Source organism: Thamnophis sirtalis, unplaced genomic scaffold (genome assembly GCF_051295495.1).
Source record: "Thamnophis sirtalis isolate CommonGarterSnake01/CBP01778 unplaced genomic scaffold, rThaSir2_p1.2 scaffold_2, whole genome shotgun sequence".
Lineage (NCBI taxonomy): Eukaryota > Metazoa > Chordata > Lepidosauria > Squamata > Natricidae > Thamnophis > Thamnophis sirtalis.
Window position 1 is genome coordinate 41,408,577 of NW_028261382.1, and position 27,881 is coordinate 41,436,457.

The 27,881-nt window shown below is 52.3% G+C and overlaps 4 protein-coding genes across 4 annotated transcripts; 3 read left to right on the forward strand and 1 right to left on the reverse strand.

The window, feature by feature from the left end:
• Positions 1-233: 233 nt before the first annotated feature.
• On the forward strand, positions 234-5,584 carry LOC106537476 (uncharacterized). Its single transcript, XM_014051613.2, has 3 exons — positions 234-3,377; positions 4,144-4,347; positions 4,812-5,584. The coding sequence occupies exons 1-3, from the start codon at positions 234-236 to the stop codon at positions 4,848-4,850; spliced, it is 3,387 nt and encodes a 1,128-aa protein (XP_013907088.2). The 3' UTR covers positions 4,851-5,584.
• A 1,451-nt stretch (positions 5,585-7,035) lies between these two features.
• Positions 7,036-12,059, forward strand: LOC106537477 (uncharacterized). The gene is made up of 3 exons (XM_014051614.2): positions 7,036-9,931; positions 10,730-11,065; positions 11,322-12,059. The coding sequence occupies exons 1-2, from the start codon at positions 7,208-7,210 to the stop codon at positions 11,027-11,029; spliced, it is 3,024 nt and encodes a 1,007-aa protein (XP_013907089.2). The 5' UTR covers positions 7,036-7,207; the 3' UTR covers positions 11,030-11,065; positions 11,322-12,059.
• A 2,233-nt stretch (positions 12,060-14,292) lies between these two features.
• LOC106537467 (uncharacterized) lies at positions 14,293-19,758 on the forward strand. Its single transcript, XM_087705104.1, has 3 exons — positions 14,293-16,653; positions 17,801-17,992; positions 19,196-19,758. The coding sequence occupies exons 1-3, from the start codon at positions 14,350-14,352 to the stop codon at positions 19,487-19,489; spliced, it is 2,790 nt and encodes a 929-aa protein (XP_087561230.1). The 5' UTR covers positions 14,293-14,349; the 3' UTR covers positions 19,490-19,758.
• A 3,575-nt stretch (positions 19,759-23,333) lies between these two features.
• LOC106537471 (uncharacterized) lies at positions 23,334-27,203 on the reverse strand. Its single transcript, XM_014051609.2, has 2 exons — positions 24,201-27,203; positions 23,334-23,498 (listed from the first exon to the last, which is right to left on the reverse strand). The coding sequence occupies exons 1-2, from the start codon at positions 26,907-26,909 to the stop codon at positions 23,457-23,459; spliced, it is 2,751 nt and encodes a 916-aa protein (XP_013907084.2). The 5' UTR covers positions 26,910-27,203; the 3' UTR covers positions 23,334-23,456.
• Positions 27,204-27,881: the final 678 nt, after the last annotated feature.

The window sequence follows — 27,881 nt, forward strand, 5'->3', positions numbered from 1 at the left end:
GGATATCGGGCAAAGATGTAAATATGAGGTGAATTGCATTGAGGGAGGAAGGGGCGGGCCTCTTCCATGATCGGCAGGGTGAGTGGCCTATTCCATCCTCCGAGTGTGCCGAGAGGGAAGGCGGGAAAAGACAGGCAGCCAATCGAGTCTCCGCATCGCCTCCTTCCCCTCCTTCAGACTCCGATCCCCGGAAGAGACCACCCCCCCTTTATCCAGGACAGCCCTTCCCGGCAATGGAGTCTTCCGAGGAGCCGGTGAGTGGGGAAAAGCTGGATCTGGCCGCCCCCGGATCCCGCGCAGCCACTGGATCCCCCTCCAAACCCAAGCCGGCCCCGGCCAGAGCCTCGCCCAAGACCCGGGCCAAGGCGCCGCTCGCTAAGAAGGCGCCGCCCGCTAAGAAGACGCCGCCAGCTAAGACGGCCCCGAAGGCCGCGAAGAAGGCCGCCCAAAACCCCCCCAAGGCTGTAGACACAGTAGACGCCGCAGGGGAAAAGGAGCAGGAGCGCCCCCTTGTGGACGGAGCTGCCGCTGGCAGCGCTTCCCAGCCGTTGCAACCTGTAACGGAGGCAGGTGAGACGCCTAGCCCGTCTTGTCCACCAGATGGCGCCAGAGAGGAACTTTCTCAACTGCAGTTCCCAGTGATGGAACCCGCTCAGCCTTCGTCCCTTCCTCCTGCTTCGACTCTGCTCCCTCCGGAAAGTCCTTCGGGGGAGTCGGCTGCTAAGACCCTCCAAGTAGCCGCCTCGGTCTCTCCCAAGGAGCCCCTCCCGGCTATGGAGCCTCCCAAGAAGCCGGTGAGTGGGGAAAAGGTGGATCTGTCCACCCCCAAGCCTGGCGTGGGCAAGGGATCCCCCTCCACGCCCAAGCGAGCCCCGGCCAAAGCCTTGCCCAAGGCGCCGCTTGCTAAGAAGGTGCTGCCCGCTAAGAAGGCGGTGAAAGTCGCCCAAAGGCCCCAAAAGGCTTTAAACACAGTAGGCGTCGCAGCAGAAAAGGAGCTCGCTCAGCCTTCGTCCCTTCCTCCTGCTTCGACTCCACTGCCACCGGAAAGTCCTTCGGAGGAGCCGGCTGCTAAGAGGGCAAAGCCTGCCACCCCGGAGGCTGCCGTCCCTCCTGCAGTGGCCGGAGTCTGTCCAAAGAAGGCCCAGGAGCCGGAAATGACCCCGCAGATGAGACGGATGATCTCAGAGGCCATTGCTCAGGGCATTGCCGCAGGCATCCAACAACAACACCCGGCTTCCTCTGCAGCCTCCGACAACGCCTTACGCCAGGGACAGGCTCCTCCTTCTTCCATGAACATCCCAGAGTCCCTTGACAAAGACTTGCCACTGTCTGGGGACCAAGATGGGACTCCAGACCCTCATGGCTTTGTAGGTCTCTTCAGCCCTGCCTTGTTTAAGACACTTCTCCAGAAAGCCAAGGCCACCGCTCGTATAGGAGGAGATCCAGCCGGCTTAGATCCGGCCTCATCTGATCCCAATAATTTGTTGTTCACAGAACCCGCCACAGAGAAGGAGGAGATCCCCTGCCCAAAGTTTTTCCTGGATGTCGTCCAGCGACAATGGGCTGTGTTAGGGTCGGGTCCACATCCGACCATCAATGACAAACGGTTCTACAATGTAGGCCCGAACTTAACAGCGGCATTCGATCCGCCAACAATTGACGAGCCCGTGGCGGCCTTTCCCTCCTACACCGTTCTCTCCACCAACACGGACGGTGCTTTGAATCCAGAAGAGAAGAAAATAGAAATGGCGCTAGTCATGGGCCATAAGTCAGCTGCCTGGGCGGTCAAGTCAGCGATGGCTGCTTCCTTTTTCAATAGAACGTCCTTGCTCTGGCTCAAACAGATGCGAGCCAGAATCCCAGTCACCGACCTCCAGACTCACGAGGACATCAACAACCTGATAGCAGCGGCAGAATTCTCTGCAGATGCCACCCTGAATTCAGTCAGGTTTGCTTCCAAGTCCATTGGCTCCTCTGTGACAGGCAGACGAGTACTGTGGCTCCGTAACTGGAAGTCAAACATGAAGTTCAAGTGGAAGTTGGCCTGTGCCCCCTTCAAAGGTGAAAAGCTATTCGGAGAGGCCTTAGAGCCTATACTCATAGAGACCAGAGACAAAAAGAAAGTCCTACCCTCTACGTTCAGAAAGCCTAATAAGCAATCCTCCCCCTACTTTCAGAAGCCGCCTTTTAGGGCAGCAGACACCGCAGACGACTGCTCACAACCGCAAAGGGCATACTTCCAGCGACCGGATCACCAATCAGATAGCCCCAGATATAGAGGCAGGGGCAGGCAGCAGTTCCAATCCAAACGGCCATTAAGAGGCTCGTCTAGAAGTCTGCAGAGCCAACCGTCCAGAGGACCAGAAGCGACTGGGGATTGTAATGCTAAAAGCTTCTATGAGTTGGAGAGTGATACTCCACCTAAAAAGACTCACCAAGCATCTGGTATACAAGAATTTCAAAATCCAGTCCATACTGGAGGGCATCTGGGTGGGCGTCTTCCTGATGTCAATAGATTTCACGGAAACATACCTGGACGTCCCTATATTGCAGATTCACCAATGATTTCTATGGACATGCAACGCGAACCACCATTACAGAGCCCTCACGAAGATACTAGTGATGCTCTTGGCTCACCTCAGGGCTATCCCTATTCCCGTCCAGCACTATCTGGCCGACATGTGGATCGAATCCGCCTCTCACCTCCACGCCATAGGGGATCTACTCATCACGATCCGGGTCCTTCAGGGTCCTTCGGAGGATCAAGGATTCACAGTCAAGAACGACAAGAACCACTTGCCTCCTACCGACAGGATACTCCACCTAGCAGCATCTATAGAAACGACAGCATGCATAGTTTGCCTGTCCCAGGACCGCCAGGACAGCATCAGCGCTCTGGCGAACTGGATCCAATTGGACCAAACAGTGCCTCTCGTCCTCGTCTCACAATTGTTAGGCAAGGTGGTGTCCTGCGTCTCCCTTGTTCCCGGGGCACGTCTGCATACCAGGACATTACAATGGTTCCTCCTGCCTACCCAGAAATACAGCAGGAGCAATTCAACTATCAGAGTCCCATCAGGGGTCCTCCAGGGGTGGATGCCACCGACCACAACCAGGGGATGCCCATTCCAGGAACCGAACAGTCTCACCATCGGTACGGACGCTGGTTTTCTGGGTTGGAGAGCCCAGATAGAGACCCAGATGGCAGAAGGCCAGTGGACACAAGAGGAATGACGAACCAACGACAACTGGGAAGAGATCCAAGCAGGCCACAGAGCCCTCCGATGGATCCAGACCACCATCTCCGGCCACCACATCCTAGCAGACAACGTAGCCACCAAGACCCATATGAACCACCGAGGGAGCACCCACTCGAGGTACCTTGTGCGAGAAGCTGAGCATTTGGGGCACTGGGCAGACAGGCATCTCCTATCCTTGCGAGCTGAACATAAGTCGGGAACCTCCAATGTACTGGAGCCCCGTTTTAGGCCTAGCAGGCTTCCCCACAGCCTCCTTGGGGCCAAAAATAGGCCAATGGGTTTCCCTATGAAAAAGTGAGGCTAAGTTTCTAGTCCTCATGGCATCTGAGCAAGCTCAAATACCTAAATTCTCACTCAAGGATGGGGACTCAATTCTGCTTTCTACAAAAACGGAGTGCATTTATTTCCCCACTTGCGTTGCCCGGGTATTTATTTAAGGGGTGGTAGTGCGAAAATGTTGGTACCAAATGTAATTTCTAATGTTGAATTTTCCCCCTTATCAGAGGGAGCCTCCTTGTGGAGTATTGTGAAGCCATTACTGAGCTGTACAGTGGAAGCTATTTTATGGCAGTACAGTAGAAGTCATTTAAAGGCACAGCAGGCTGCATCTTAACAGAATAGACATCCGGAGGGCTGTTAGGGGTGTCTTTCCCCCCATTTCCCCATAGTATTTGTTCCCAGAGAGTAAGTCATTTGTGTACCAAATTTGGTTGAAATTGCTTGAGGCTTTCTAGAGTTACACACACACACACAGCCATTTTTATATAAATATATAGATTAGGAGAACTCCCCCTCTTCCCCAGTGTGATAAAAACAGTATAATTCTCACAAATCTCACTTGCTCACTAATTCTCGGTCAACAACATTTGTCTCCTATCGACAGGATATCGACTACCGGAGACTGAGTCCCTTTGGAAGTCCTCCAGGGGCGGATTTCACTGACTACGACCAGGGGAATAACATTCAAGAAACCGAACCGTCTCGCCATCGTTCCAGAGGCCGGTTTTCTCGGCTGGAGAGCCCAGATAGAGACCCAGGTGGCAGAAGGCCAGTGGACAGGAGAGGAACGATGGAAGAACGTCAACCGGTAAGAGCTCAAAGCAGGCCACGGAGCCCTTGAAGGGATCCAGACCACCATCACTGGCCACTGCGTAGTGATCCTAGTAGACAACATAGCCACCAAGGCCCAGATAAACCGCCAAGGGAGCACCCACTCGAGGTACCTCATGCAAGAATCTGGACACTTGGGGGACTGGGCAAAGGGCATCTTTTATCCATGGGAAAAGGATCATGACTCACCCCCTCCTCGTTTTAGGCCTAGCAGGCATTCCTGCAGCTTCCTGCGAACAAAAAACGGACAGGGGAGAGGGGAGCCGCACCCACCATGCCCTGTTATGGCCCTAACAGGCCTTTCTGCAGCCTCCTGGGAACAAAAACATTCCGTGGCGGTTGCTCCATCCCTAATGCCCCATTTTGGGCCTAGCAGGATTCCCTATTGTTACAGATGCTATGTCTGCCTTGTGGGGTGATAACCCGGTCCCTTTCTTGCAGATCTACTTGGGGAGACGGCGCCAAAGAGCGGAGTCCTAAGTACTGGGCGCACTTTTATCCCATCTTTTGATCGGCGTGGCAAGAGTCACATGGACATTGGTGGAAATCTCAAGGGAAGAGTCTTCTTCATTTCCTCTTAAGTTTTTTCTGGAGACGTCATTCCTCACCCTTTGAACTTTACATCCCTATCTTTTACGTCCGGGAGTGACATCCAGTGAGTTGTTAGCTACTGTATCTGAGCTCTCCTTTCCTCGTTCCATGTTTTGGGTTTTAAATTCTGCTAGTCTTCGACTTACGACCACAATGTCTGTCGTATAGCGAGATGTTGGCAGAGTGAGCTTTGCCCGCACTCCTGCCGTTCATTTTACCTACCTTCCTCACCACTGTCATTTAAGCAAATTGCAGCAGTTATTAAGTTCGTAAGAGGGATGTTAAGCGAATCTGGCTTTCCACACACCCCTCCCGCAGCTGACATCACTTGTTGCTGATCGGTTCCGAAGCGTCTGACATTTCAATCGCCTGACCGCCTCGATGCTACAAAAGTCGTTAAGTGTCAAAAATGGTACTCAAATGGCCGTTGCAACTTTGGTCACTAAAAGAAGTGTCATCCACCCCCAATCCTTCCCACCCTAACCTTGGGAGCTTAGATGCCAGGGAGCTGCCCACTTTTACTCCGCATGACTTCCGCGCTCACTAATTTCCCCCGAATCTTGTCTGTTATATCTCATTGTGTATCCAACAGCCAATAAAAGGACAGATTTGCAATAAAAAAAGTCCCTTGAACCACTCTGGAAACGAAAAGGTAGTGGGCTCTCTCAGCAGGAACCAGATTAGATTACGGGGAGAGCATCGTTGAGTTTATTGGCCTCTGTCTCTGAGCCTGGCCTCCTTTGCAGGGCTGTTGTGTGAAAATAAGGAGTGTCCCAGCTCCCTTCGCTTCTTTGGAATTCTGCTCTGAAAAGAAGACCACGTAAATGATATAATAAAGGATCTTGTGGGTGGAGGAAGTAGCCATTTCGGTCTCGGAGGCAGGATGGGTGTCGTTTTGTGGCTTCCAGGGGTAAGACTGGCATCGGACCCCGATGGCTTACAGCCTTGAAGCCCCACCAGACAATTCGATCGAAGCACCTGGCAGGTGCAGCAGGATTCGAATAGATCCAGGATCCTTTGCAAATCATCCTGAAAACGTACAAAGGATCCCACTGTCGGATAAGGTCTTGGAAGCTGCAGAAAGAAGACGGGGCATATTTTTCTACCTTTTGCGTCCTTTCCCCCTCTCCAGCGTGTGGGCCACTAATCCCCGTCCTCCCTGGCTGTGCGTGATGGGCGCTGTAGTCCAGCGCTTCCTTTTCAGGCCCACAGCTGGGAAAGCTTTTCAATGAAGCTTAAAAAATGCCAGAGGGAGGGAGGGAGGAAACAGAAGGAGCAAAAGAAAGGAATGAAAAAGAAAAAAAGGAAGGAGAAGAAAAGGGGAAGGAGCAAAGGAAAGGCCATTAGGAAGTGAGAGAGGAAGGAGCAAAAGAAAAAGGAAGGAAAGGGAAGGAAAAGGATGGAAGAAAAGAAAAAAGGAAGGATGGGAGAAAAGAAAAAAGCAAGGATGGGAGAAAAGAAAAAAGGAAGGGAAAAGATAGAAAAGGAAGGGAAAAGAAATGGAAGGAAGGGAAAAGAAAAGGAAGCGGAATAAAAGCAAGAAAGAATAAATATATATTTGCTTTCAGGCAGTGCACATCGGCCTGTCTCCAAAGCTTCGTGGGCGCCGCTAAGAAGCCCCCTCAGCCGGCATTCAGGCTAATTTCACCCTTCCTTCCCCCCCCTTCCGAAATGGTCGCGCCCTCTGACAGCACCGTTTCCAATCGGTGCGAGGGAGGCGGAGGCGATGCGAATGGGAGCTTAGGGCTCGGGCGAGACCATCAGACCGGTCAGGAGCGGTGGGGGGGGGGTGCGCCGAGGGGAAAGTTGCTTTTCGCGCCCATGGCCGAAGTTGGTGCTGATTTCCAGCGGAAATCGCGCAAAGATTTGGTGGCGGAACAAATCCAAAGCCAGTAAAAATAATAATAAATAAAAACGACTTTTTTAAAAAACGAAGGGGGGCATGTACAAAAATAATAATAATTATGAGGTAAATTGCAGCCATGGAGGAAGGGGGGCGGGACTTTTGCATGATGGGCAGGGTAGGTGGCCTATTCCATCCTGAGAGAGAGAGAGAGAGAGAGAGAGAGAGAGAGAGAGAAGGCGGGAAAAGGGTTAACGCTGCCTCCCTACTTCTCCTCAGAGAGGCAGCCAATCGGGTCTCCGCAGCGTCTCCTTCCCTCAGGGAGTCACTTCAGACTCCGATCCCCGTAGGAGACCAAGAGAGAGACACCCCCCCCCCTTCTCCAGTACACCCCCTTCCGGCCATGGAGCCTGAGGAGCCGGTGAGTGGGGAAAAGCTGGATCTGGCGGCCCCCGAGCCCCGTGTGGCCACTGGATCCCTCTCAACGTCCCGGCCGGCCCCGGCCAGCGCCTCGCCGAAGATCCGAGCCAAGGCGCCTCTCACCAAGAAGGCCGCGAAGAAGGCCGCCCAAATTCCCCCCAAGGCTTTAGACACAGTAGGTGCTGCAGGGGAAAAGGAGCAGGAGCGCCCCCTTGTGGACGGAGCTGCCACTTGCAGCGCTTCCCAGCCGTTGCAACCTGTATCGGAGGCAGGTGGGATGCCTATGCCGTCTTGTCCACCAGATGGCGCCAGAGAGGAAGTTTCTCAGCCGCAGCTGCCGGTGATGGAGCCCGCTGAGCCTTCGTCCCTTCCTCCTGCTTCGACTCCGCTCCCGCCGGAAAGTCCTTCGGAGGAGCCGGCTGCTAAGAGGGCAAAGCCTGCCACCCCAGAGGCTGCCGTCCCTTCTCCAGAGAGCCCGGAGCTGGAAATGAGCCCGGAGATGAGAGAGATCATATCAGAGGCCATCGCTCAGGGCATTGCTGCAGGCCTCCAACAATACCGCCCGTCACCCTCTGCAGCCTCTGACAACGCCTTACGCCAGGGACAGGCTCCTCCTCCTTCCATGAACATCCCAGAATCCCTCGGCAAAGACGTGCCACTGTCTGGGGACAAAGAAGGGACTCCAGATGCCTATGGCGTCACACGTCTCTTCAAGCCTGCCTTGTTTAAGACGCTTCTCCAGAACGCCAAGGCCACCGCTGGGATAGGGGCAGATCGAGCTACTTCTGATCCAGGTTTATCTGACCCCAATAATTTGTTGTTCTCAAAGCCCACCACAGATGAGGAGATCCCGTGCCCGAAATCTTTTCTTGATGTTGTCCAGCAACAATGGGCTGTACTAGGGGCGGCTCCAAAGCTGACCGAAAATGAGAAACAGTTCTACAATGTGGGTCCAATCATCAGAGGGGCATTAAAACCGCCAACAATTGATGAGCCCGTGGCGTCCTATGCCTGCTCCACCATTCTCTCCAACAATTTAGACGATGCTTTGAATCCAGAAGAGAAAAGAACAGAAATGGCACTCATCTTGGCCCATAAATCGGCGGCCTGGGCAGTTAGGTCAGCGATGGCTGCTTCCTTCTTCACTAGAACATCCTTGCTCTGGCTCAAACAGATGCAGGCCAGATTCCCAGTCACCGACCTCCAGACTCACAAGGACCTCAACAACCTGATAGCAGCGGCAGAATTCTCTGCAGATGCCACCCTGAATTCAGTCAGGTTTGCTTCCAGAGCCATCGGCAACTCCCTGACAGCCAGACGGCTGCTGTGGCTCCGTCCCTGGCAGTCAAACATAAAGTTCAAGTGGAAGTTGGCCTCTACTCACTTCAAAGGTGACAAGCTATTCGGAGAGGCCTTAGAGCCTATACTCATAGAGACCAAAGACAAAAAGAAGGTCCTACCCTCTATGTCCAAACAAGCTGGTCAGAAATCCTTGCCCAACATTCGGAAGCGGAAAGCGGACACTGGACAGCCACAGAGGGCATACTTCCAGCAACATGGTGGCCAATCCAGTAAGAGGAAGCAGGTCCAATCCAAACAGCCATTTCGAGGCAACGGAAGTCGGTCCTTCCTTCTCTCCTCCAGAAGTCTTCAGAGCCAAGCCTCCAGAGGACCAGCAGTGACTGGGGATTGTAGTCTGAAAGGCTTCGAGGAAGTGGAGAGTGTTTTTCCACTTATAAAGACTCAACAAGCATCTTGTATACAAGAGATTCAAAATGCAGTCCACACAGGAGAGCATCCGGATGGGCGACTTCCTGATGTAAATAGATCTCACGGAATCATATCTACACATCCCTATGTTGCCAACTCACCAACGATTTCCATGGATATGCAAAGTGAACCAGCATTGCCAGTACAGAGCTCTCACGAAGATTCTAGCGATGCTCTTGTCTCATCTCGAGACTATCCCTATTCCCGTCCAATACTATCTGGCAGACAGGTGGATCGAATTGTCCTCTCTTCTCTGTGCCACAGAGGGCCTACTCATCACGATCCAGGTCCTTCAGGGTCCTTCAGGGAATCAGAGATTCACAGTCAACAACTACAAGAACCACTTGTCTCCTACCGACAGAATGCTCCACCTAGCAGCATCAGTAGACGTGATAACATGCATAGTCTCCCTGTCCCAGAACCGCCAGGACAGCATCAGGGCTCTAGCAAACCGAATCCGATCGTGCCGAATATTGCCTCTCGACCTCGTCTCACAATTGTTAAGCAAGATGGTGTCCTGCGTCTCCTTTGTTCCCGGGGCAAGTCTGCATACCAGGACCTTACAATGGTTCCCCCTGCCTACCCAGAAATACGGCAGGACCAATTCAGCTACCAGAGACCGAGTCCCAACAGAGGTCCTGCAGTGGTGGATGTCACCGACGACAACCAGAGGATGCCCATTCCAGGAACCGAACCATCGTACTATAGCTACGGACGCCAGTATGCTCGGCTGGAGAGCCCAGATAGAGACCCAGATGGCAGAAGGCCTGTGGACACAAGAGGAATGACTAACCAACATCAACCGGCCACAGATGCAAGCAGGCCATATAGCCCTCCAATGGATCCAGACGACCATCTCCGGCCACCATGTACTTATCCTAGCCGAGAATGTAACCGCCAAAGCCCATATGACCCGCCAAGGGAGCACCCACTTGAGGTACTTCATGCGAGAATCCACGCTGTTGGGGCACTGGGCAGAAGGTCATCTCCTATCCGTGCGAGCGGAACATAACGCAAGAACATCCAATGTACAGGAACCCCATTTTGGGCCTAGCAGACCTCTCTGCAGCCTCCTGGGGCCAAAAACAACTTTTTCAAGACTTCAAGTTTCTAGTCCTCATAGCATCTGAGCAACTTCAAATACCTAAATTTTCACTGAAGGGTGGGGGGAGGGGACTTGATTCTGCTTTCTACAAAAATGGGATACATTTATTTCCCTACTAGCTGATTATCCGGCATTGCCCAGGTATTTATTTATAGGAGGAAAATATCTGCACCAAATGTGATTTCTAATGTTGGATTTTTCCTCTTATCAGAAGGAGCCCCCTTATGGAGTACTGTGAAGCTGTTACCATGGCAACTCAACTGTGCTGTACAGTAGAAGCCATTTTATGGCAGTACAGTAGAAGCCATTTAAAGGCACAGCAGGCTCTAGCTTAACAGAACACACACACCTAGGGGTGTTAGGAGTATCTTCCTCACAGTATTTGTCTCCAGAGTAAGTCATCTGTGTACCAAGTTTGGTTGAAATTGCTTGAGGTGTTCTAGAGTTATGCTGCAACACACACACACACACACACACACAGCCATTTTTATATACAGTATATAGATTAGGAGAACTCCCCCTCTTCCCCAATGTCATAAAAACAGTTTAATTCTCATGAATGCGCCTAAAACCCCCATGTGATCATGGATTCACAGTCAACAACGAGAGCCATTTGTCTCCTACCTATAGGATATCGACTACCGGAGGCAGGATCCCATCAGAAGTCCTCCAGTGGTGGATGTCACCAAGCACAACCAGAGGATGGGCATTCAAGAAACCGAACTGTCTCACCATCGCTCCGGAGGCCGGTTTTCTCGGCCGGAGAGCCCAGATAGAGACCCAGATGCCAGAAGGCCAGTGGACAGAAGCAGAACAACGAACCAATGCCAACCGGTAAGAGCTCAAATCAGGCCACGGAGCCTTCAAAAGGATCCAGACCACCATCGCTGGACACCACGTACTGATTCTAGCAGAAAACGAAAGAAATAGGACCCGTATGGACCACCAAGGGAGCGCCCACTGCAGGTAACTCATGTGAAAAGATGGGCAATTGGGACACTGGGCAGAAGGGCATCATCTCCTATCCGTGACAGCAGAATTTAACTCGCCCCCCTCCCTCCCCTTTTTGGGCCCAGCAGGCATCCATGAGCCTCCTGCGACCAAAAACGTTCTGTGGGGGTTGCTTCATCCCCAATGCCCCATTTTGGGCCTAGAAAGCCTCCCTGCTCTTACAGGTGCTATGTCTGTTTTGTGGGGTGATAACCCGGTCCCTTTCTTGCAGATCCACTCGGGGAGAAGGCGTCAAAGAGCGGAGCCATCCTAAAACCCGGGCGTAAGGTTTGCCTGTCTCATGTGGCGAGGGTTCCGTGGATATTGGTGGAAATCTGAAGGGAAGAGCCTTCTTCATTTCTCCCTCCTCTTCAGGATTTATATCCCCATACGTCCAGGAGTGACGTCCAGTGACTTCTTAGCTGATGTGTCCGAGCTCTCTTTTTCTAGATCAGTGTTTGGGCTTTCAAATGACCCTAGTGTCGTAAGTCGAGGACTGCTGAAAAGAAAAATATTCCTCTCTGCCCTTCCACATGCACTTGGCTTCATCCCTTCTTCCTGTCTTTCCCCCACCCAAAAAAAAAACCCACCCAGAAATTAATCTTTGAACTAAAAATTCTTGAGTTCTCCTTTCTTGCTTCCAACATTAAGCCGATCAGGGCAGGCACCCCACCAAATCGGAGGTGTGGGGTGGTTGACCTGCGGAGAAATGATTCAGCTTGCTTTATACAACACCACAATTGTCTTGTTTGTAGGTTAGCTACACAATAAAGTTCCTGTAGGTTTCATTTTAATGGGGTCAAAGACCCCCCCCCCCAATCCTTACCACCCCAACCAAGGGGGCATAGATGCCAGGGAGCTGCCCACTTTTTCTCCGCATGACTTCCACGCACACTAATTTTACACGAATCTCATCTGTTATATCGCGTTGTGTGTTCAACAGCCAATAAAAGGACAGATTTAGAACCCCAAAAAAGTCTCTCGAACTTCTCTGGAAAACAAAAGGGTAGTGGGATCGCTCTGCAGGAGCCGGATGAGATTACGGGGAGAGCATCGTTGAGTTTATCGGCTTCTGTCTCTGAGCCTGGCCTACTTTGCAGGGCCGTTGTGTGAAAAAGTAGGAGTGTCCCAGCTCTGCTTCGCTTCTTTGGAATTCTGCTCTGAAAAGAAGACCATGTAAATGATATAATAAAGGATCTTGTGGGTGGAAGTAGTAGCCAATTCTGTCTCGGAGGCAGGACGGGTGCCGGTTTGCGGCTTCCAGGGGTGAAACTGGCATCGGACCCCGATGGCTTACAGCCTTGAAGCCCCACAGGACAACTCAATCCCAGCACCTGGCAGGTGCAGCAGCCTCTGAGTAGATCCAGGTCCAGGATCCTTTGATCCCTTGCAAATCGTCCTGAAAACGTACAAAGGATCCCACTGTCGGCTGATGTCTTGGAAGCTGCAGAAAGAAGACGGGGGTATTTTTCTACCTTCTGCGTCCTTTCCCCATCTCCAGCGTGTGGGCTACTAATCCCCGTCCTCCCTGGCTGTGGGTGATGGGTGGTGTAGTCCACCGCTGCCTTTTCAGTCCAACAGCCAGGAAAGAGCTTTTGAATGGAAGACGGCGCTTAGAAATGCCAGTGGAAGGAAGGAAAAGAAAAAGGGAGGGGAAGGAGGAAGGAGCAATAGGGAAGGAAGGAAGGAATGAACCAAAGAAGGAAGGCAGAAAGGAGATGGCATTGGGTAGGAAGAAGGAAGGAGCAAAAGAAAAGGAAGGACAGAATGAAAAAGAAAGGAAGGAAGGAGCAAAACAAGTGAATGAAAAAGAAAAAGGGAAGGAGAAGAAACGATGGGAAGGAGCGACGGAGAGGCCATTAGGAAGGAAGAGAGGAAGGAGCAAACAGAAATAGGAAGGAAAGAGGGCAGGAAAAAGAAAGAAGGATGGAAGGAAGGAGAAGAAAAGGGAGAGAGGAAGGATGGAGGAAAAGAAAAAGGAAGAAAAGAAAGGGGGAAAAAGGAAGAATGAAAGAAAGAAAAAAAAGATTCTGCTCTCAGGCAGGAAAAGTACGTGGGCGTGTCCCCAAACCTTCGAGGGCGTGGCTAGGAAGAAACCCGCCTCCTTCCGTGATTCAGATTAATTTCACTCTTCCTACGATGCTGGGACGATTCCATTCATGGGTCCATCCTCCTCCCCCCCACCTCCCTCCAAAGTGGTCGCGCCCACTCGGCGCGCGTCGGAGTTTCTAATTGGAGCGAGGGAGGCGGAAGCGCTGCGGATGTGACGTTGGCGCCGGCGAGACCATCCTGGCGGCCGGGTGGGGGGGGTAATGCAGGGAGACTGTTGACTCTGCCTCCCTCCTCAGACTGGCAGCCAATCGAGTCTCCTTCTCCCCTTCAGAATCGGATCCCCGGAGGAGACCCCCCCCCCTTCTCCAGGACAGCCCCTCCCGGCCATGGAGCCTCCCGAGGAGCCGGTGAGTGGGGAAAAGCTGGATCTGGCCGCCCCCAAGCCTGGCGTGGGCAAGGGATCCCCCTCCAAGCCCAAGCCGGCCCCGGCCAGAGCCTCGCCCAGGACCCGAGCCAAGGCGCCGCTCGCTAAGAAGGCGCCGCCCGCCAAGAATGCCCCGAAGGCCGCGAAGAAGGCCGCCCAAATTCCCCCCAAGGCTGTAGACAGAGGAGACGCCGCAGGGGGAAAGGAGCAGGAGCGCCCCCTTGTGGACGGAGCTGCCGCTTGCAGCGCTTCCCAGCCGTTGCAACCTGTAACGGAGGCAGGTGAGACGCCTATCCCGTCTTGTCCACCAGATGGCGCCAGAGAGGAAGTTTCTCAGCCGCAGCTGCCAGTGATGGAGCCCGCTCAGCCTTCGTCCCTTCCTCCTGCTTCGACTTTGCTCCCTCCGGAAAGTCCTTCGGTGGAGCCGGCTGCTAAGGCCCTCCAAGTAGCCGCCTCGGTCTCTCCCAGGGAGCGCCTCCCGGCTATGGAGCCTCCTAAGGAGCCGGTGAGTGGGGAAAAAGTGGATCTGGCTGCCCCCAAGCCTGGCGTGGGCACGGGATCCCCCTCCACGCCCAAGCCGGTCCCGGCCAGAGCCTCGCCCAAGATCCGGGCCAAGGCGCCGCTTGCTAAGAAAGTGCTGCCTGCTAAGAAGGCCCCGAAAAAGGCTGCCCAAATTCCCCCCAAGGCTGTAGGCACAGTAGACGCAGCAGGGGAAAGGGAGCAGGAGCGCCCCCTTGTGGATGGAGCTGCCGCTTACAGTGCTTCCCAGCCGTTGCAACCTGTAATGGAGGCAGCTGAGACGCCTAGCCCGTCTTGTCCACCAGATGGAGCCAGAGAGGAACTTTCTCAGCCGCAGCTGCCGGTGATGGAGCCCACTGAGACTTCGTCCCTTCCTCCTGCTTCGACTCCGCTCCCGCCGGAAAGTCCTTCGGAAGAGCCGGCTGCTAAGAGGGCAAAGCCTGCTACCCCAGAGGCTGCTGTCCCTCCTGCAGCGGCCGGACTCTGTCCAAAGAAGGCCCAGGAGCCTGGCATGCAAAACAAACAGCCGGCGGTCTCTGCAGCCTCCAACAGCGCCTTACGCCAGGGGCAGGCTACTGCAGCTGATGCACCTATCCGCTCTTCTACTGCCTCTTCCATGGACATCCTGAAATCCCTCTCAGTTGTTGATAGACCTGAAGACTTGCCACTCTCTGGGGACGTAGGAGAGACTCCAGACCCCCTTAGCTGCAGACGTCTCTTCAGCCCTCTCTTGTTTAAGATGCTTCTCCAGAAAGCCGGGATAGGACCAGATCCAGCCGCTTCTAATCCGGCCTTATCTGACCCCAAATTTTTATTGTTCGCAGAGCGACCCCAAGTTAGAGAGGAGATCCCCTGCCCGAAATTTTTCTTGGATGTCTTCCAGCAAGAATGGCAAAAACCAAACTGTTTTACAAACCCGGACGTAAATAATAAACGATACTACAATGTGGACAAGGACCTCACGGATTCATTAAAAATCCCAACAGTTGATGGGCCTGTGGCGGCGTTAGTCTCTTCCACCGTTCTCCCCACCTCAGTTGAGGATCATTTGACTACAGAAGAGAAGAGAATGGAAATGATGCTGCGCAAAGTCAATTCGTCGGCTGCCTGGGCAGTGAAGTCAGCAGTGGCTGCATCCTTCTTCAATAGAACGTCCTTGCTCTGGCTCAAAGAGATGCAAGCCAGAATCCCAGCCACCGACCTCCAGACTCATGAGCACCTCAACAAACTGATAGTGGCAGCACAATTCTCTGCCGATGCCACCTTGAGCTCAGCCACTTACGCTTCCAGGGCCATCGGCAACTCCGTGACAGTCCGACGACTGTTGTGGCTCCGTTACTGGCAGACAGACAATAGGTCCAAGTGGAGGTTGGCCTCTGCCCCCTTCAAAGGAGACAAGCTATTCGGAGAGGCCTTAGAGCCTTTACTCAAGGAGACCCATGACAAAAAGAAAGTCCTACCCTCTACGTTCAAAAGGGCTGGCCACAAATCCTTGTCCAACGTTCAGAAGCCTTCCTTCAGAGGAGGGAACAACGCACACAACTTCTCACAACAAAAGAGGTCATACTTCCAGCGACCTAATCGCCAATTTGATAGGGCCGGATATAAAGACAGGAGCAGGGAGCAGTTCCAATCCAAACAGCCATTTCAAGACAACAGAAGTCGGCCCTCCCATGACTCTTCCAGAGGTCTGCGTAGCCAACACTCCGAGATCCAACCCTCCAGAGGACAAGCAGCAGCTGGGGATTGTAGTCCCAAAATATTCAAAGAGATGAAGAGCGATTCTCGAGTTAAAAAGACTCAACAAACACCTGGTATACAAGAGATTAAAAATCCAGTCCATACTGGACAGCGTCCGAGTGGCCGACTTCCTGAAGTCAATAGATCTCACGGAAACATATCTACACGTCCCCCTATTGCCGACTCACGAACAATTTCTATGGATACGCCGCGCAAATCAGCATTTCCAGTACAGGGCCCTCACAAAGATACTAGCTATGCTCTCGGCTCACCTCAGGACAATCCCTATTCCCGTCCAACGCTCTCTGGCCAGTCTGTTGATCGAATCGTCTCACCTCCGGCCCACAGAGAACCTCCACGTCACGCTCCGGGTCCTTCGGGGTCCTTCAGGGAATCAGGGATTCAGAATCAACCACGACAAGAACCACTTGTCTCCTACCAAAAGGATGCTCCATCTAGCAGCACCTATAGACGCGACATCGTGCCTAGTCTCCCAGTCCCAGGACCGCCAGCACAGCATCAGCGCTCTGGCGAACCGCATCCGATCGGACCAAACGGCGCCTCTCGACCTCGTCTCACAATTGTTAGGCAAGATGGTGTCCTGCGTCTCCATCTTTCCCGGCCCACGTCTGCGTACCAGGACCCAGAGGGCACAAGGCCAGTGGTTCTAAGAGGACTTGCGAATCAGCTTCAACTGGCAAGAACTCAAAGTATGCCACGTAGTACTCCGACGGATCCAGACCATCGTCTCCGGCCACCATACACTGATCTTAGCAGACAACAGAGCCACCAAGGCCCATATGAACCGCCAAGGGAGCACCCACACCAGGTACCTCATGCGAGAAGCCGGGCACTTGGGGCACTGGGCAGAAGGGCATCTTCTATCTGTACGACAGAATATAACTCGGGAACATCCAAAGTACAGGCGCTCATTTTGGGCCTGCAGCCTCCCCATACCAAAAACGTGCTTCAGGAGGGGTGGCTGCAGTTTCCCACCCTGTTTTACACCTAGCAGTACTCTTGGAGCCAAAAACAGATCGCGAGGGTGGAGGCCCTCCCTCTTCATCTCTAGTTTTAGGCCTAACAGGCCTCCTTACAGTCTCAAAGTACACAAAAGGGGTCGGGGGGGGAGACACACACCCCACATGCCCCAATTTGAGACTAACGGGCCTCTCTGAAGTCTCCTGCGACCAAAAACAGGGCACAGAAGATGGGCGGCTCCACGCCCCTATGCCCAGTTTTGGATAGATCCGGCCTCTGTTGCAGCTTCCTGGGACTAAAAAGTGGCCGCGGGGAGGAGGCCTGCTCTGCCCCCCCAGCCCCATTTTGAGGCAGTACATCTCCCTTCAGCCTCCTGGTGGTCAAAAGCAAGAGGCGGGTGGGAACTGCATCTCCCCCCGGCCCCGTTTTGGGCCAGCAGCTTCCTCACTGCCGCTTCCAGGGATGAAAAACAGGCCGATGGGTTTCCCCGTGAAAAAGGGAGATTTTAAGTTTCTAGTCCACGTGGCAGTTGAGCAAGCTCAAATACCTAAATTCTCACTCAAGAGTGGGGGGGGGGCTTGATTCTTCTTTCTCCAAATTGCCTGGGTGTGTATTTATAGGGGGAAATATCTGGAGCAAATGTAATGTCTAATGTTGGACTTTCCCCCTTTCCAGAGGGAGCCCCCTTCTGGAGTCCTGGGAAGCTGTTACCATGACAACTACAGTGTGCTGTACAGTGGAAGCCATTTTGCTGCAGTACAGTAGAAGCCATTTAAAGGCACAACAGGCTGCATCTTAACAGAACACCCCCCTCCCTGAGGGGTGTTAAGGGTGTCTTACCCCCACAATATTTGTTTCAGTATATAAATTAGGAGAACTCCCCCTCTTCCCCAATGTCATAAAAACAGTATAATTCTCACAAACGCGCCTAAAATCTCACGGGGTCACAGATTCCCAGTCAACAACAACAAGAGCCATTTGTCTCCTACCGACAGGATATTGACTACCGGACACAGGATCCCATCGGAAGTCCTCCAGTGGTGAAGGTCACCCAGTACAACCATGGGAAGCACATTGAAGAAACTGAACCGTCTCGCCATCGCTCCGGCAGCCGGTTTTCTCGGCTGGAGAGCCCAGATGGCAGAAGGACAGTGGACAGAAGAGGAGCGATTCAAGAACGTCAACCGGTAAGAGCTCAAAGCAGGCCACGGAGTCTGCGAACAGATTCATACCACCATCTCCGGCCACCACGTACTAATCCTAGCAGACAACGTAGCCACCTAGGCCCAGATGAACCGCCACGGGTTCACACACACTCCAGGTACCTCATGCAAGAAGCCGGGCAATTAATGCACTGGGAAGAAGGGCATCTTCATATCCGTGCAAGCAGAATATAACCTGGGAACCTCCGATGTACAGGAGCTCCATTTTGGGCCTAGCAGGCCAACCTGCAGCCTGCACCTTCCTGCTCTTTATTGAGCCTAGGAGGCCTCCCTGCAGCTGCATGGGAACAATAATGGGCTCTGGGGTGTTTGTGCCTCCCCCCACACCCTTGCCATTTTGTGCCAGCCGGTTTCCCTGCAGTCTCCTGGGACAAAAATGGACCGTGAAGGGGTTACTCCACCCCTAATGCCCCATTTTGGGCCTAGGACGGCTCCCTGCTGTTTTTCTGGAGCCAAAAAAGAGAGTGAAAATCTGTGTGTGTCTTATACACACAGCATTTTTGGCCTCCCTTGGCAAAAATGGATGTGCAGAAAATTTGGGAGGCTCGTAAAATGTTCCTGGGGATTGGGGAGGGCAAAAATGAGCGAAAAACAGGCCATTTTTGCCCCCCCCCAACACAGCCCTCAGACTCTTCAACCCCCAAGCCTCTGCATGATCCCCTTTTTTTGTGAAAAACAGCCCATTTTTTGTTTTGTTTTGGGGGGGGGCTTGCCACTTTAAGAGCCTCCCAAAGCTTTGCATGCCCCCCATCTTTTTTGTGCAAAAAAATGAGTCCTGCAGAGTGCAAAAGCTTTTTTTTTATTTACGTCTTCAAAATCATGGTGCGTCTTATACTTGGAGCATAAGACGCATCTCTCTTCCCTGGAACAAACACAGATGCATAGACACAGAGAGCCATTTTTATATACAGTATATAGATTAGCAGAACTCTAACCCCTCTTCCCCAATGTCATAAAAACAGTTTGATTCTCACAAACAAGCCTAGATTAAATATTAAATTTGCACAATTGAATGCTGGAAGGATTTGGATTGTCTGATAACAGGTGTGTCTGGGTCCGGACACCGGATTTAGCTTTCTAAATCCGCTCCTCACGATCTCGTAAAATCTCACGGGATCGCGGATTCTCATTCAACAACAACAAGAGCCATTTGTCTCCTACCGACAGGATGCCGACTACCGGAGAACGAATCCCATCCAAAGTCCTCCAGTGGCGGATGTCACCGACCGCAACCAGGGGAAGTACGTTCGAGAAACCGAACCGTCTCGCTATCGCTCCGGAGGCCGGTTTTCTCGGCTGGAGAGCCCAGATAGAGACCGAGATGGGAGAAGGTCAGCGGACAGAAGAGGAACGACGAGAGAACATCAATCGGCAAGAGATCGAAGCAGGTCACGGAGCCCTCGAAGGGATAGAGATCGCCGGTCACCATATACTGATTCTAGCAGAAAACGTAGGCACTAGGACCCAGATGAACCACCAAAAGGGAGGACCCACTCCAGGTAACTCTTACAAGAAGCCGTGCAGCCTGCAGCTTCCTGCAACTAAAAACAGGCCACGGGTGGGGGGGGCACTTCACACTCCCCCCCCCCCATGCCCTGTTTTGGGCCTAGCACCGCTCCCTGCTGTTACAAGTGTTATGTCTGCCTTGTATGCAGCTTTATTCCTCTTTAGTCTCCATCTCCAGTTTTGTGACTTTAGGATTTTCCTCTGTTTGAGGTACTTCCTTTTGTTTCTATATATTTACATTTCCGATGGCTTGTTTAACGTTTGAAGTGCATTTTGATTAAAACTACTTGAAACACCTACAACCTCCTGGGACCAAAAATGGGCCGTGCGGGGGGACATGGCGCCACCCCTCACACACCCCTTGCACAGGTGTGTGCGACCCCTGCGCAGGCTTGTGCGTCTACCGCATGTGCGCCCACCCACACACCCCGCTTCCCAAATCTGGGTTGTCTTGACGGCTGCAGGGTTTTGCTCCAAAACTGACCAAAAGGTTGTTAAGTCAGGCGTGACTCGCTTAATAACCACATTAAGAGGTTCCTGTTCTGATTGTGGTAGTAAGTTGAGGACTATCTTGTATCTTTTTCCATAGTTTTGGTTCTGGAATATGACGATCTTTTGTCTCTACGTAGTGCCCGGGGCGGTTTTAAAACCAAACCTGCTAAAGATAAAGATGTTTTTGATTAGAAATATAAGGTCTTTTCGACCACAAAGCTAAGACCTTTTGGATTGCAAAAGTACGATCTTTGTGAGTGCGAAAATTAAGAACTTTTAGATTACAATGTTTGCAAAAGTAACCATTATTTACTGCAAAAATCTTTTTCCCTGCAAAAATAAGATCTTCATGCTTGCAAAAATAAAACTTTTCTGACCGCAAAAACAGGATTTTTTTTTACTGCTAAAATAAGAATTGTTTTCACTGTAAAAATAAGAATTTTTTTGATTGTAAAAATAAGAATATTTTTTTGACTGTAAAGATAAGATTTTTTTTTTGACTGTAAAGATAAGAATTTTTTTGACTGTAAAAATAATATTATTCACTGTAAAAAAAATAAAGCCTTTTGGATTGTAACGTCTTGAGCAACATCTCTTTTTTTACTGCTCGCTTCTTAGGGGCAGAAAGAAGTATTAGAAATTTTGCTGCAGAAATCAAGACAGGACGTTGGCTGTCGATTCCTGCAGCAGAATTGCCCCTTTTGCGACCTTCTGGCACAAGCGACCTGCGGAGAAATGATTCAGCTTGCTTTATAAAGTGCCACAATTGTCTTCTTTGTGGGTTAGCCACGCAATAAAGTTCTTCTTGCATGTTTTGTTTTAATGGGTTCAAAGATACCCCTCCCCACAATCCTTACCACCCCAACCAAGGGGGCTTATATGTCAGGGAGCTGCCCACTTTTTCTCCCCAGGACCTCCGCTCTCACTAATTTTCCCCGAATCTCCTCTGTTATATTGCATTTTGTGTCCAACAGCCAATAAAAGGACGGATTTAGAACCCCAAAAAGTCTCTTGACCTTCTCTGGAAAACGAAAGGGTAGTGGGGATTGCTCTGCAGGGGCCGGATGAGATTACGGGGAGAGCTTCTTTGAGTTTTTCGGCCTCTGTCTCTGAGCCTGGCCTGCTTTGCAGGGCCGTTGTGTGAAAAAGTAGGAGTGTCCAAGCTCCGCTTCGCTTCTTTGGAATTCTGCTGTGAAAAGAAGACCATATAAGTGGCGTAATAAAGGATCTTGTGGGTGGAGGAAGTAGCCAATTCAGGAGGAAGGAAGGAAAAGAAAAGGGAAGGAGGGAGGGAGGGAGGAGAAAAAAAATGAAAGGAAAAAAAAAGGAAGGAATGAAAAAGAACAGGAAGGATGGAAGAGAAAAAAGAGGGCGGCAGGAGCAAAATAAAAGAAAGCAAAGGAATGAATGAAAAACAAAAAAGGATGGAAGGAAGGAGAAATGGAAGGAAGCTGACCAATCAGTGCCAGCCTTGCAGAGGCAAATGAAGGGGAGGGGGGGGCTTGGTAGGCAGCCCACCCGTCCTGTCCATCATGCAAATGGCCCGCCCATATTTTCTTTTTTTGCACATGCACCCTTAATTTATATATATATATATAAAATATATATATATATATATTTATTTTACTGCCTTTGGATTTCTTCGGCCACCAAACTTTTGCTCGATTTCCACTTTCCGCTGAAAAGCAGCACCAGCGCCATGGGGGGGGGGGGGGGAGACATCAACTTTCCCCGCGGCCACCCCCGCCCGACCGGTCGGATGGTCTCGCCCGGGTTCCAACGTTCCACCCGCAGCGCTTCCGCCTCCATCGCACCAATAGGAATCGGTCACGGCTCCGCCGCGCGCAGAGAGGACACGAGCATTTCGGAGGCGAGGGGGGAAAGGAAGCAAATTCCCACGAATCGAAGCGCAGCAGCAGCGTAGAAAGAGGGAAATTAGTCAGAATCACGGAAGGAGGCGGGGCTTCTTAGCCGCGCCCTGGAAGGTTTGTGGACACGCCCACGTATATTACCGGCCTGAGATTGCAATAAAAGATTTGTATTTTTTTCATTCCTTCCCTTTTCTTCTTCCTTCCTTCTTTCCTTTTCCTCCCTCCCTCCATTTCAGTGGCATTTCTAAACTGTGTCTTCCATTGGGTCTGAAAAGGAAGCGCTGGACTACACCGCCCATCATGCACAGACAGGGAGGACGGGGATTAGTAGCCAATGATAGAGATGGGGAAAAGGCGCGGTGGGTAGACAAATACAGCTGCCTTCTTTCTGCAGCTTCCAAGACCTCATCCGACAGTGGGATCCCTTGTAGGTTTTCGGGACGATTTGCAAAGGATCAAAGGATCCACTCAGAGCCTGCTGCACCTGCCAGGTGCCTGGATCGAGTTGTCCTGTGGGGCTTCAAGGCTGTAAGCCATCGGGGTCCTGTGCCAGTTTCACCCCTGGTATCTGCAAAACGACACCCGTCCTGGCTCCCAGACAGAATTGGCTACTTCCTCCACCCACAAGATCCTTTATTATATCATTTACATGGTCTTCTTTTCAGAGCAGAATTCCAAAGCAGAGAAGCAGAGCTGGGACACTCCTACTTTGCCGCAAAACGGCCCTGCAAAGCAGGCCAGGCTGAAACACAGAGGCCAATAAAACTCAAAGAAGCTCTCCCCGTAATCTTATCTGGCCCCTGCAGAGCGATCCCACTACCCTTTTGTTTTCCAGAGTGGTTCAAGAGTTTCTTTTGGGTTCTAAATCCGTTCTTTTATTGGCTGTTGGATACAAAATGCAATATAACACACGAGATTCAGGTAAAATCAGTGTAGAAGTCATGTGGGAAGGTCCCTGGCATCTAAAACCCCTGGGGTTGGGATGGGAAGGATTAGGGTGGGTCTTTGAATCCATTAAAAAAAGTGTATAGCTAACACAAACAAGACAATTGCAGCATTGTGTGAAGCACGCTGGATCATTTCTCCACAGGTCTCCCCATCCTGATTTGGAGAGGTGCTGATTTAGCCTTTCGCCTGCCCTGATCGGCTTAATGTTGGAAGCAACAAAGGGGATCTCAAGAATTAACTTAGTTCGAAGATAAATTTCTGGGTTGGTTTTTTGGGGGGTGGGGTGGGGGGCAGAGAAATGTGCTCGTGGAAGGGCAGAGAGGGATAGTTTTCTTTTCGGCAGTCCTCGACTTACGACACTAGGGTCATTTCAAATCCAAAATACAGATCAAGGAAAGGAGAGCTGGGATACATCAACTAAGAACTCACTAGATGTTACCCCTGGACGTATAAAATGGGGATACAAAGTTTGAAAAGGGGGGGGGGGGAATTGGTCCCTTATAAAAAACTTGGCAAGGAAACGAAGAAAGCTGTTCCCTTGAGATTTCCACCAATGTCCATGTGATCCTCGCCATGCTGGTCGAAAGATGGGCTAACCATCCACATGGTTCTTAGGATGGCTCTGCTCTTTGGCGCCGTCTCCCCGGGTACATCTGCAAGAAAGGGACCGGGTTATCACTCCACAAGGCAGACATAACACCTGTAACAGTAGGGGGGGCTTGCTGGCCCAAAACAAACCAGAGGGAAGACAACTCCCCCTCTGCCCCCCCCCCCCTTTTGGTCTCAGGAAGTTTAAAGGAGAATTGCTAGGCCCAAAACAGGGAATGGGAGTGTGTGCAATTCCCTCCCGCAGCCCATTTTGAGCATGAAGAGGCTGCAGGGATGGCTGTTGGGCCCAAAACAGAGCCATGGTGTGCAGCTCCTCCCCCCACCTCTTTTTGGCCCAAGGAGGGAGGGTGCAGGGGAGCCTGTTATGCCTAAAATAGGGCATGGGGGGTACGGCTCCCCTCCCTCACAGTTCTGATTGCAGGAGGCTGCAGGAAGCCCTGCTAGGCCCAAAACGGGGAGAGGGCGAGTGATGCCCCTCTGCCCAGTGCTCCAATTGCCGGGCTTCTCATATGAGCCAAGGTGGCGCAGTGGTTAAATGCAGCACTGCAGGCTACTGCTAGATCAGCAGTTCAGCGGTTCAAATCTCACTGGCTCAGGGTTGACTCAGCCTTCCATCCTTCCGAGGTGGGTAAAATGAGGACCCAGATTGTTGGGGGCAATATGCTGACTCTGCAAACCGCTTAGAGAAGCCTGAAAGGCCTATGAAGCGGTATATAACTCTACTGCTATTGCTATTAATGAGGTACCTGGAGTAGGTGCTCCCTTGGCGGTTCATATGGGCCTTGGTGGTTACGTCGTCTGCTAGGATCAGTATGTGATGGCTGGAGATGGTGGTCTGGACCCATTGGAGGGCTACGTGGCCTGTTGGAATCTCTTTCCTGTTGATGTTCTTTCGTCATTCCTCTTCTGTCCACAGGCCTTCTGCCATCTGGGTCTCTATCTGGGCTCTCCAGCCGAGAAAACCGGCGTCCGTAGCGATCATGTGACGGTTCGTTTCCTTGAATGTGCTGATTGTGGTCAGTGGCATCCACCACTGGAGGACTTCTCATGGGACCCAGTCTTCGGTAGTTGAATTGCTCCTGCCGGATTTCTGAGTAGGCAGGAGGAGCCATTGTAAGATCCTGGTATGCAGACGTGCCCCGGGAACAATGGAGACGCACGACACCATCTTGCCTAACAATTGTGAGACGAGGTCGAGAGGCACCATTCGGTCCAATCCGATCTGGTTCGCCAGAGCGCTGATGTTGTCCTGGAAGTCCTGGGACAGGCATACTATGCATGTCGTCTCTATAGATGCTGCTAGGTGGAGCATCCTGTCGGTAGGAGGCAAGTGGCTCTTGTTGTTGACTGTGAATCCCTGATTCCCTGAAGGACCCTGAAGGACCCTGATCGTGATGAGTAGATCCTCTCTGGCGTGGAGGTGACAGGACGATTCGATCCACATGTCGGCCAGATAGTGTTGGACGCGAATAGGGATAGTCCTGAGGAGAGCTGAGAGTGTCACTAGTATCTTTGTGAGGGCTCTGTACTGGTAATGCTTGGGATCTAGTGACATCAGGAAGTCGCCCACCTGCATGCTGTCCAGTATGGACTGGATTTTTAGTCTCTTGTACAAAAAATGCTTGTTGAGTCATATTACGTGGAGAATCACTCTCCATCTCATCAAAGCCTTTGGGACTAAAATCCCCAGTTGCTGCTGACCCTCTGGAGGCTTGGCTCTGAAGACTTCTGGAGGAGTGAGGGAAGGACTGACTTCCATTGCCTCCAAATGGTCGTTTGGATTGGAACTGCTGCTTGCTCCTGACTCTATATCCGCCCCTATCGGATTGGCGATCAGGTCGCTGGAAGTATGCCCTCTGCGGTTGTGACAAGTTGTCTGTGGTGTCCGCTGCCCTGAAGGAAGGCTTCTGAAAATTTGACTTTCGTTCAGTGTTTTTGAATATAGCGGGTAGGATTTTCTTTTTGTCTTTGGTCTCCTTGAGTAAAGGCTCTAAGGCCTCTCCGAATAGCTTTTCTCCTTTGAAGGGGGCAGAGGCCAACTTCCACTTGCACTTCATGTTTGACTGCCAGTGACGGAGCCACAGCAGTCGTCGGGCTGTCACGGATGAGGCGATGGCCCTGGAAGCAAACTTGACCGAAGTCAGGGTGGCATCTGCAGAGAATTCTGCCGCTGCTATCAGGTTATTGATGTCCTCGTGTGTCTGGAGGTCGGTGGCTGGGATTCTGGCTTGCATTTGTTTGAGCCAGATCAAGGAAGTTCTATTGAAGAAGGAAGCAGTCACCGCTGACTTAACCGCCCAGGAAGCTGACTGATAGACTTTGCGGAGTGTTATTTCCGATCTCTTGTCTTCTGGATTCAAAGCATCGTCTGTGTTACTGGACAGAACGGGGAGGGGGGCTAAGGCCACCACAGGCCCATCGACTGTTGGCATTTCTAATGCCTCCAAGAGGTTCGGGGCCACATTGTAGAACACTTTGTCATTCACACCTAGAACCTGGCCACCCCCTGGTACGGCCCATTGTCGCTGGACGACATCCAGGAAAAATTTGGGGCAGGGGATCTCATCCTTATTTGTGGAAGGCTCTGAAAATAACAAATTATTAGGGTCAGATAAGGCCGGATCTGAGGCGGCTGGATCTGCTTCTATCCGAGCAGTGGCTTTCGCTTTCTGGAGCAGCGTCTTAAACAAGGCAGGGTTGAAGAGACCTACGAAGCCATGGACGTCTGGAGTCCCTCCTTCATCCAGTGGCAATTCTGTAGGTCCCTCAATGACCGAGAGGGATTGTGGGATGTTCATGGAAGGAGGAGCCTGCCCCTGGCTTAAAGTGTTGTCAGAGACTGCAGAGGGTGACGGGCGTTGTTGTTGGATGCCTGCAGCAATGCCCTGAGCAATGGCCTCTGAGATGATCCGCCTCATCTGCGGGGTCATTTCCGGCTCTTGGGCCTCTGGAGGAGGGACGGAAGGCTTTGCCCTCTTAGCAGCCGGCTCCTCCGAAGGACTTTCCGGCGGGAGCGGAGTCGAAGCAGGAGGAAGGGGCGAAGGCTGAGCGGGCTCCACCACTGGGAGCTCCGGCTGAGGAAGTTCCTCTCTGGCGCCATCTGGTGGACAAGACGGGCTAGGCGTCTCAACTGCCTTCGTTAGAGGTTGCAACGGCTGGGAAGCGCTGCAAGCGGCAGCTCCGTCCACACGGGAGCGCTCCTGCTCCTTTGCTGCTGCGGCGCCTACTGTGCTTAAAGCCTTTTTGGGCCTTTGCGCGGCTTTCGGGGCCTTCTTAGCGAGTGGGGCCTTCTTAGCGAGCGGGGCCTTCTTGGCGAGCGGCGCCTTGGGCCGGCCCCTGGGCGAGGCTCTGGCCGGGGCCGGTTTGGGCGTGGAGGGGGATCCCTTGGCCACGCCAGGCTTGGGGGCGGAAAGATCCACCTTTTCCCCACTCACCGGCTCCTTAGGAGGCTCCATAGCCGGGAGGCGCTCCCTGGGAGAGACCGAGGCGGCTACTTGGAAGGCCGCCGAGAGAGTTTGCACCGGAGTGTCGGGCAGGGACTCCCGCGCCCTTCGCAGGCCCAAGGGGGGGGGCGCTTCACAAGGGATCGGAGCTCGGAGCGGGAGGCAGCCGGAGAAAGACCGGGGAACTCGCCTGTCCTGGATAAGCGGGGAGTCTCTGGGTCTCCTCAGGCGATCGGAGTCTGAAGTGACTCTCTGAGGGAAGGAGACGCTGCGCAGATCCGATTGGCTGCCTGTCTGAGGAGAAGTACGCAGGCAGCGTTAACCCTTTTCCCGCCTACTCGCTCTGGGCACACTCAAAGGATGCAATAGGCCACCCACCCTGCCCATCATTCATAAGTCCCGCCCCCTTCCTCCATGGCTGTAAATCACCTCAGATTATTTTTTCAGCACATGGTCCTCTTCCTTTTTTAAAATTCATTAAAAAAATTTTTATTTTACATTGACTTTGGATTTCTTCGCCCACGAAATATTTGCCCTTTTTCCGCTGAAAATCAGGACCAACTTCGGGCCATGGCGCGAAAAGCCACTTTGACCGCGACCACCCCCGCCCGGGCGGACGGATGGTCTCGCCCGGGCCCCAACGTCCCTACAGCGCGCTCCCGCCTCCCTCGCACCAATTGGAAGCGACCAGAGCTCCACCGCGCGCAGAGAGGGCGCGACCATTTCGGAGGAGAGGGGGGAAACTAAGTGGACCAACGAATGGAAGCGTACCAGCAACGTAGGAAGATTGAAATGAGCCTGAATCACGGAAGGAGGCGAGGCTTCCTTAGCCACGCCCATGAGGTTTTGAGGACACGCCCACGTACATTACCTGCCTGATATCAATAAAAGATTATTCATTCCTTTGCATTCTTTTTCTCCTTCCTTTTTTCTTTTTCCTTCCTTCCTTCCTTCCACTGGCATTTCTAAGCTGTGTCTTCCATT

Coding starts and splice junctions, on each gene's coding strand:
- LOC106537476 (XM_014051613.2), top strand. CDS start 234: ATGGAGTCTTCCGAGGAGCCGGTGAGTGGGGAAAAGCTGGATCTGGCC. Junction 3,378..4,143: donor CGAGGGAGCACCCACTCGAG/GTACCTTGTGCG, acceptor TCCTATCGACAG/GATATCGACTACCGGAGACT. Junction 4,348..4,811: donor CGATGGAAGAACGTCAACCG/GTAAGAGCTCAA, acceptor CCTTTCTTGCAG/ATCTACTTGGGGAGACGGCG.
- LOC106537477 (XM_014051614.2), top strand. CDS start 7,208: ATGGAGCCTGAGGAGCCGGTGAGTGGGGAAAAGCTGGATCTGGCGGCC. Junction 9,932..10,729: donor CAAGGGAGCACCCACTTGAG/GTACTTCATGCG, acceptor TCCTACCTATAG/GATATCGACTACCGGAGGCA.
- LOC106537467 (XM_087705104.1), top strand. CDS start 14,350: ATGGAGGCAGCTGAGACGCCTAGCCCGTCTTGTCCACCAGATGGAGCC. Junction 16,654..17,800: donor CAAGGGAGCACCCACACCAG/GTACCTCATGCG, acceptor TCCTACCGACAG/GATATTGACTACCGGACACA. Junction 17,993..19,195: donor CGATTCAAGAACGTCAACCG/GTAAGAGCTCAA, acceptor TCCTACCGACAG/GATGCCGACTACCGGAGAAC.
- LOC106537471 (XM_014051609.2), bottom strand. CDS start 26,909: ATGGAGCCTCCTAAGGAGCCGGTGAGTGGGGAAAAGGTGGATCTTTCC. Junction 23,499..24,200: donor CAAGGGAGCACCTACTCCAG/GTACCTCATTAA, acceptor CCTTTCTTGCAG/ATGTACCCGGGGAGACGGCG.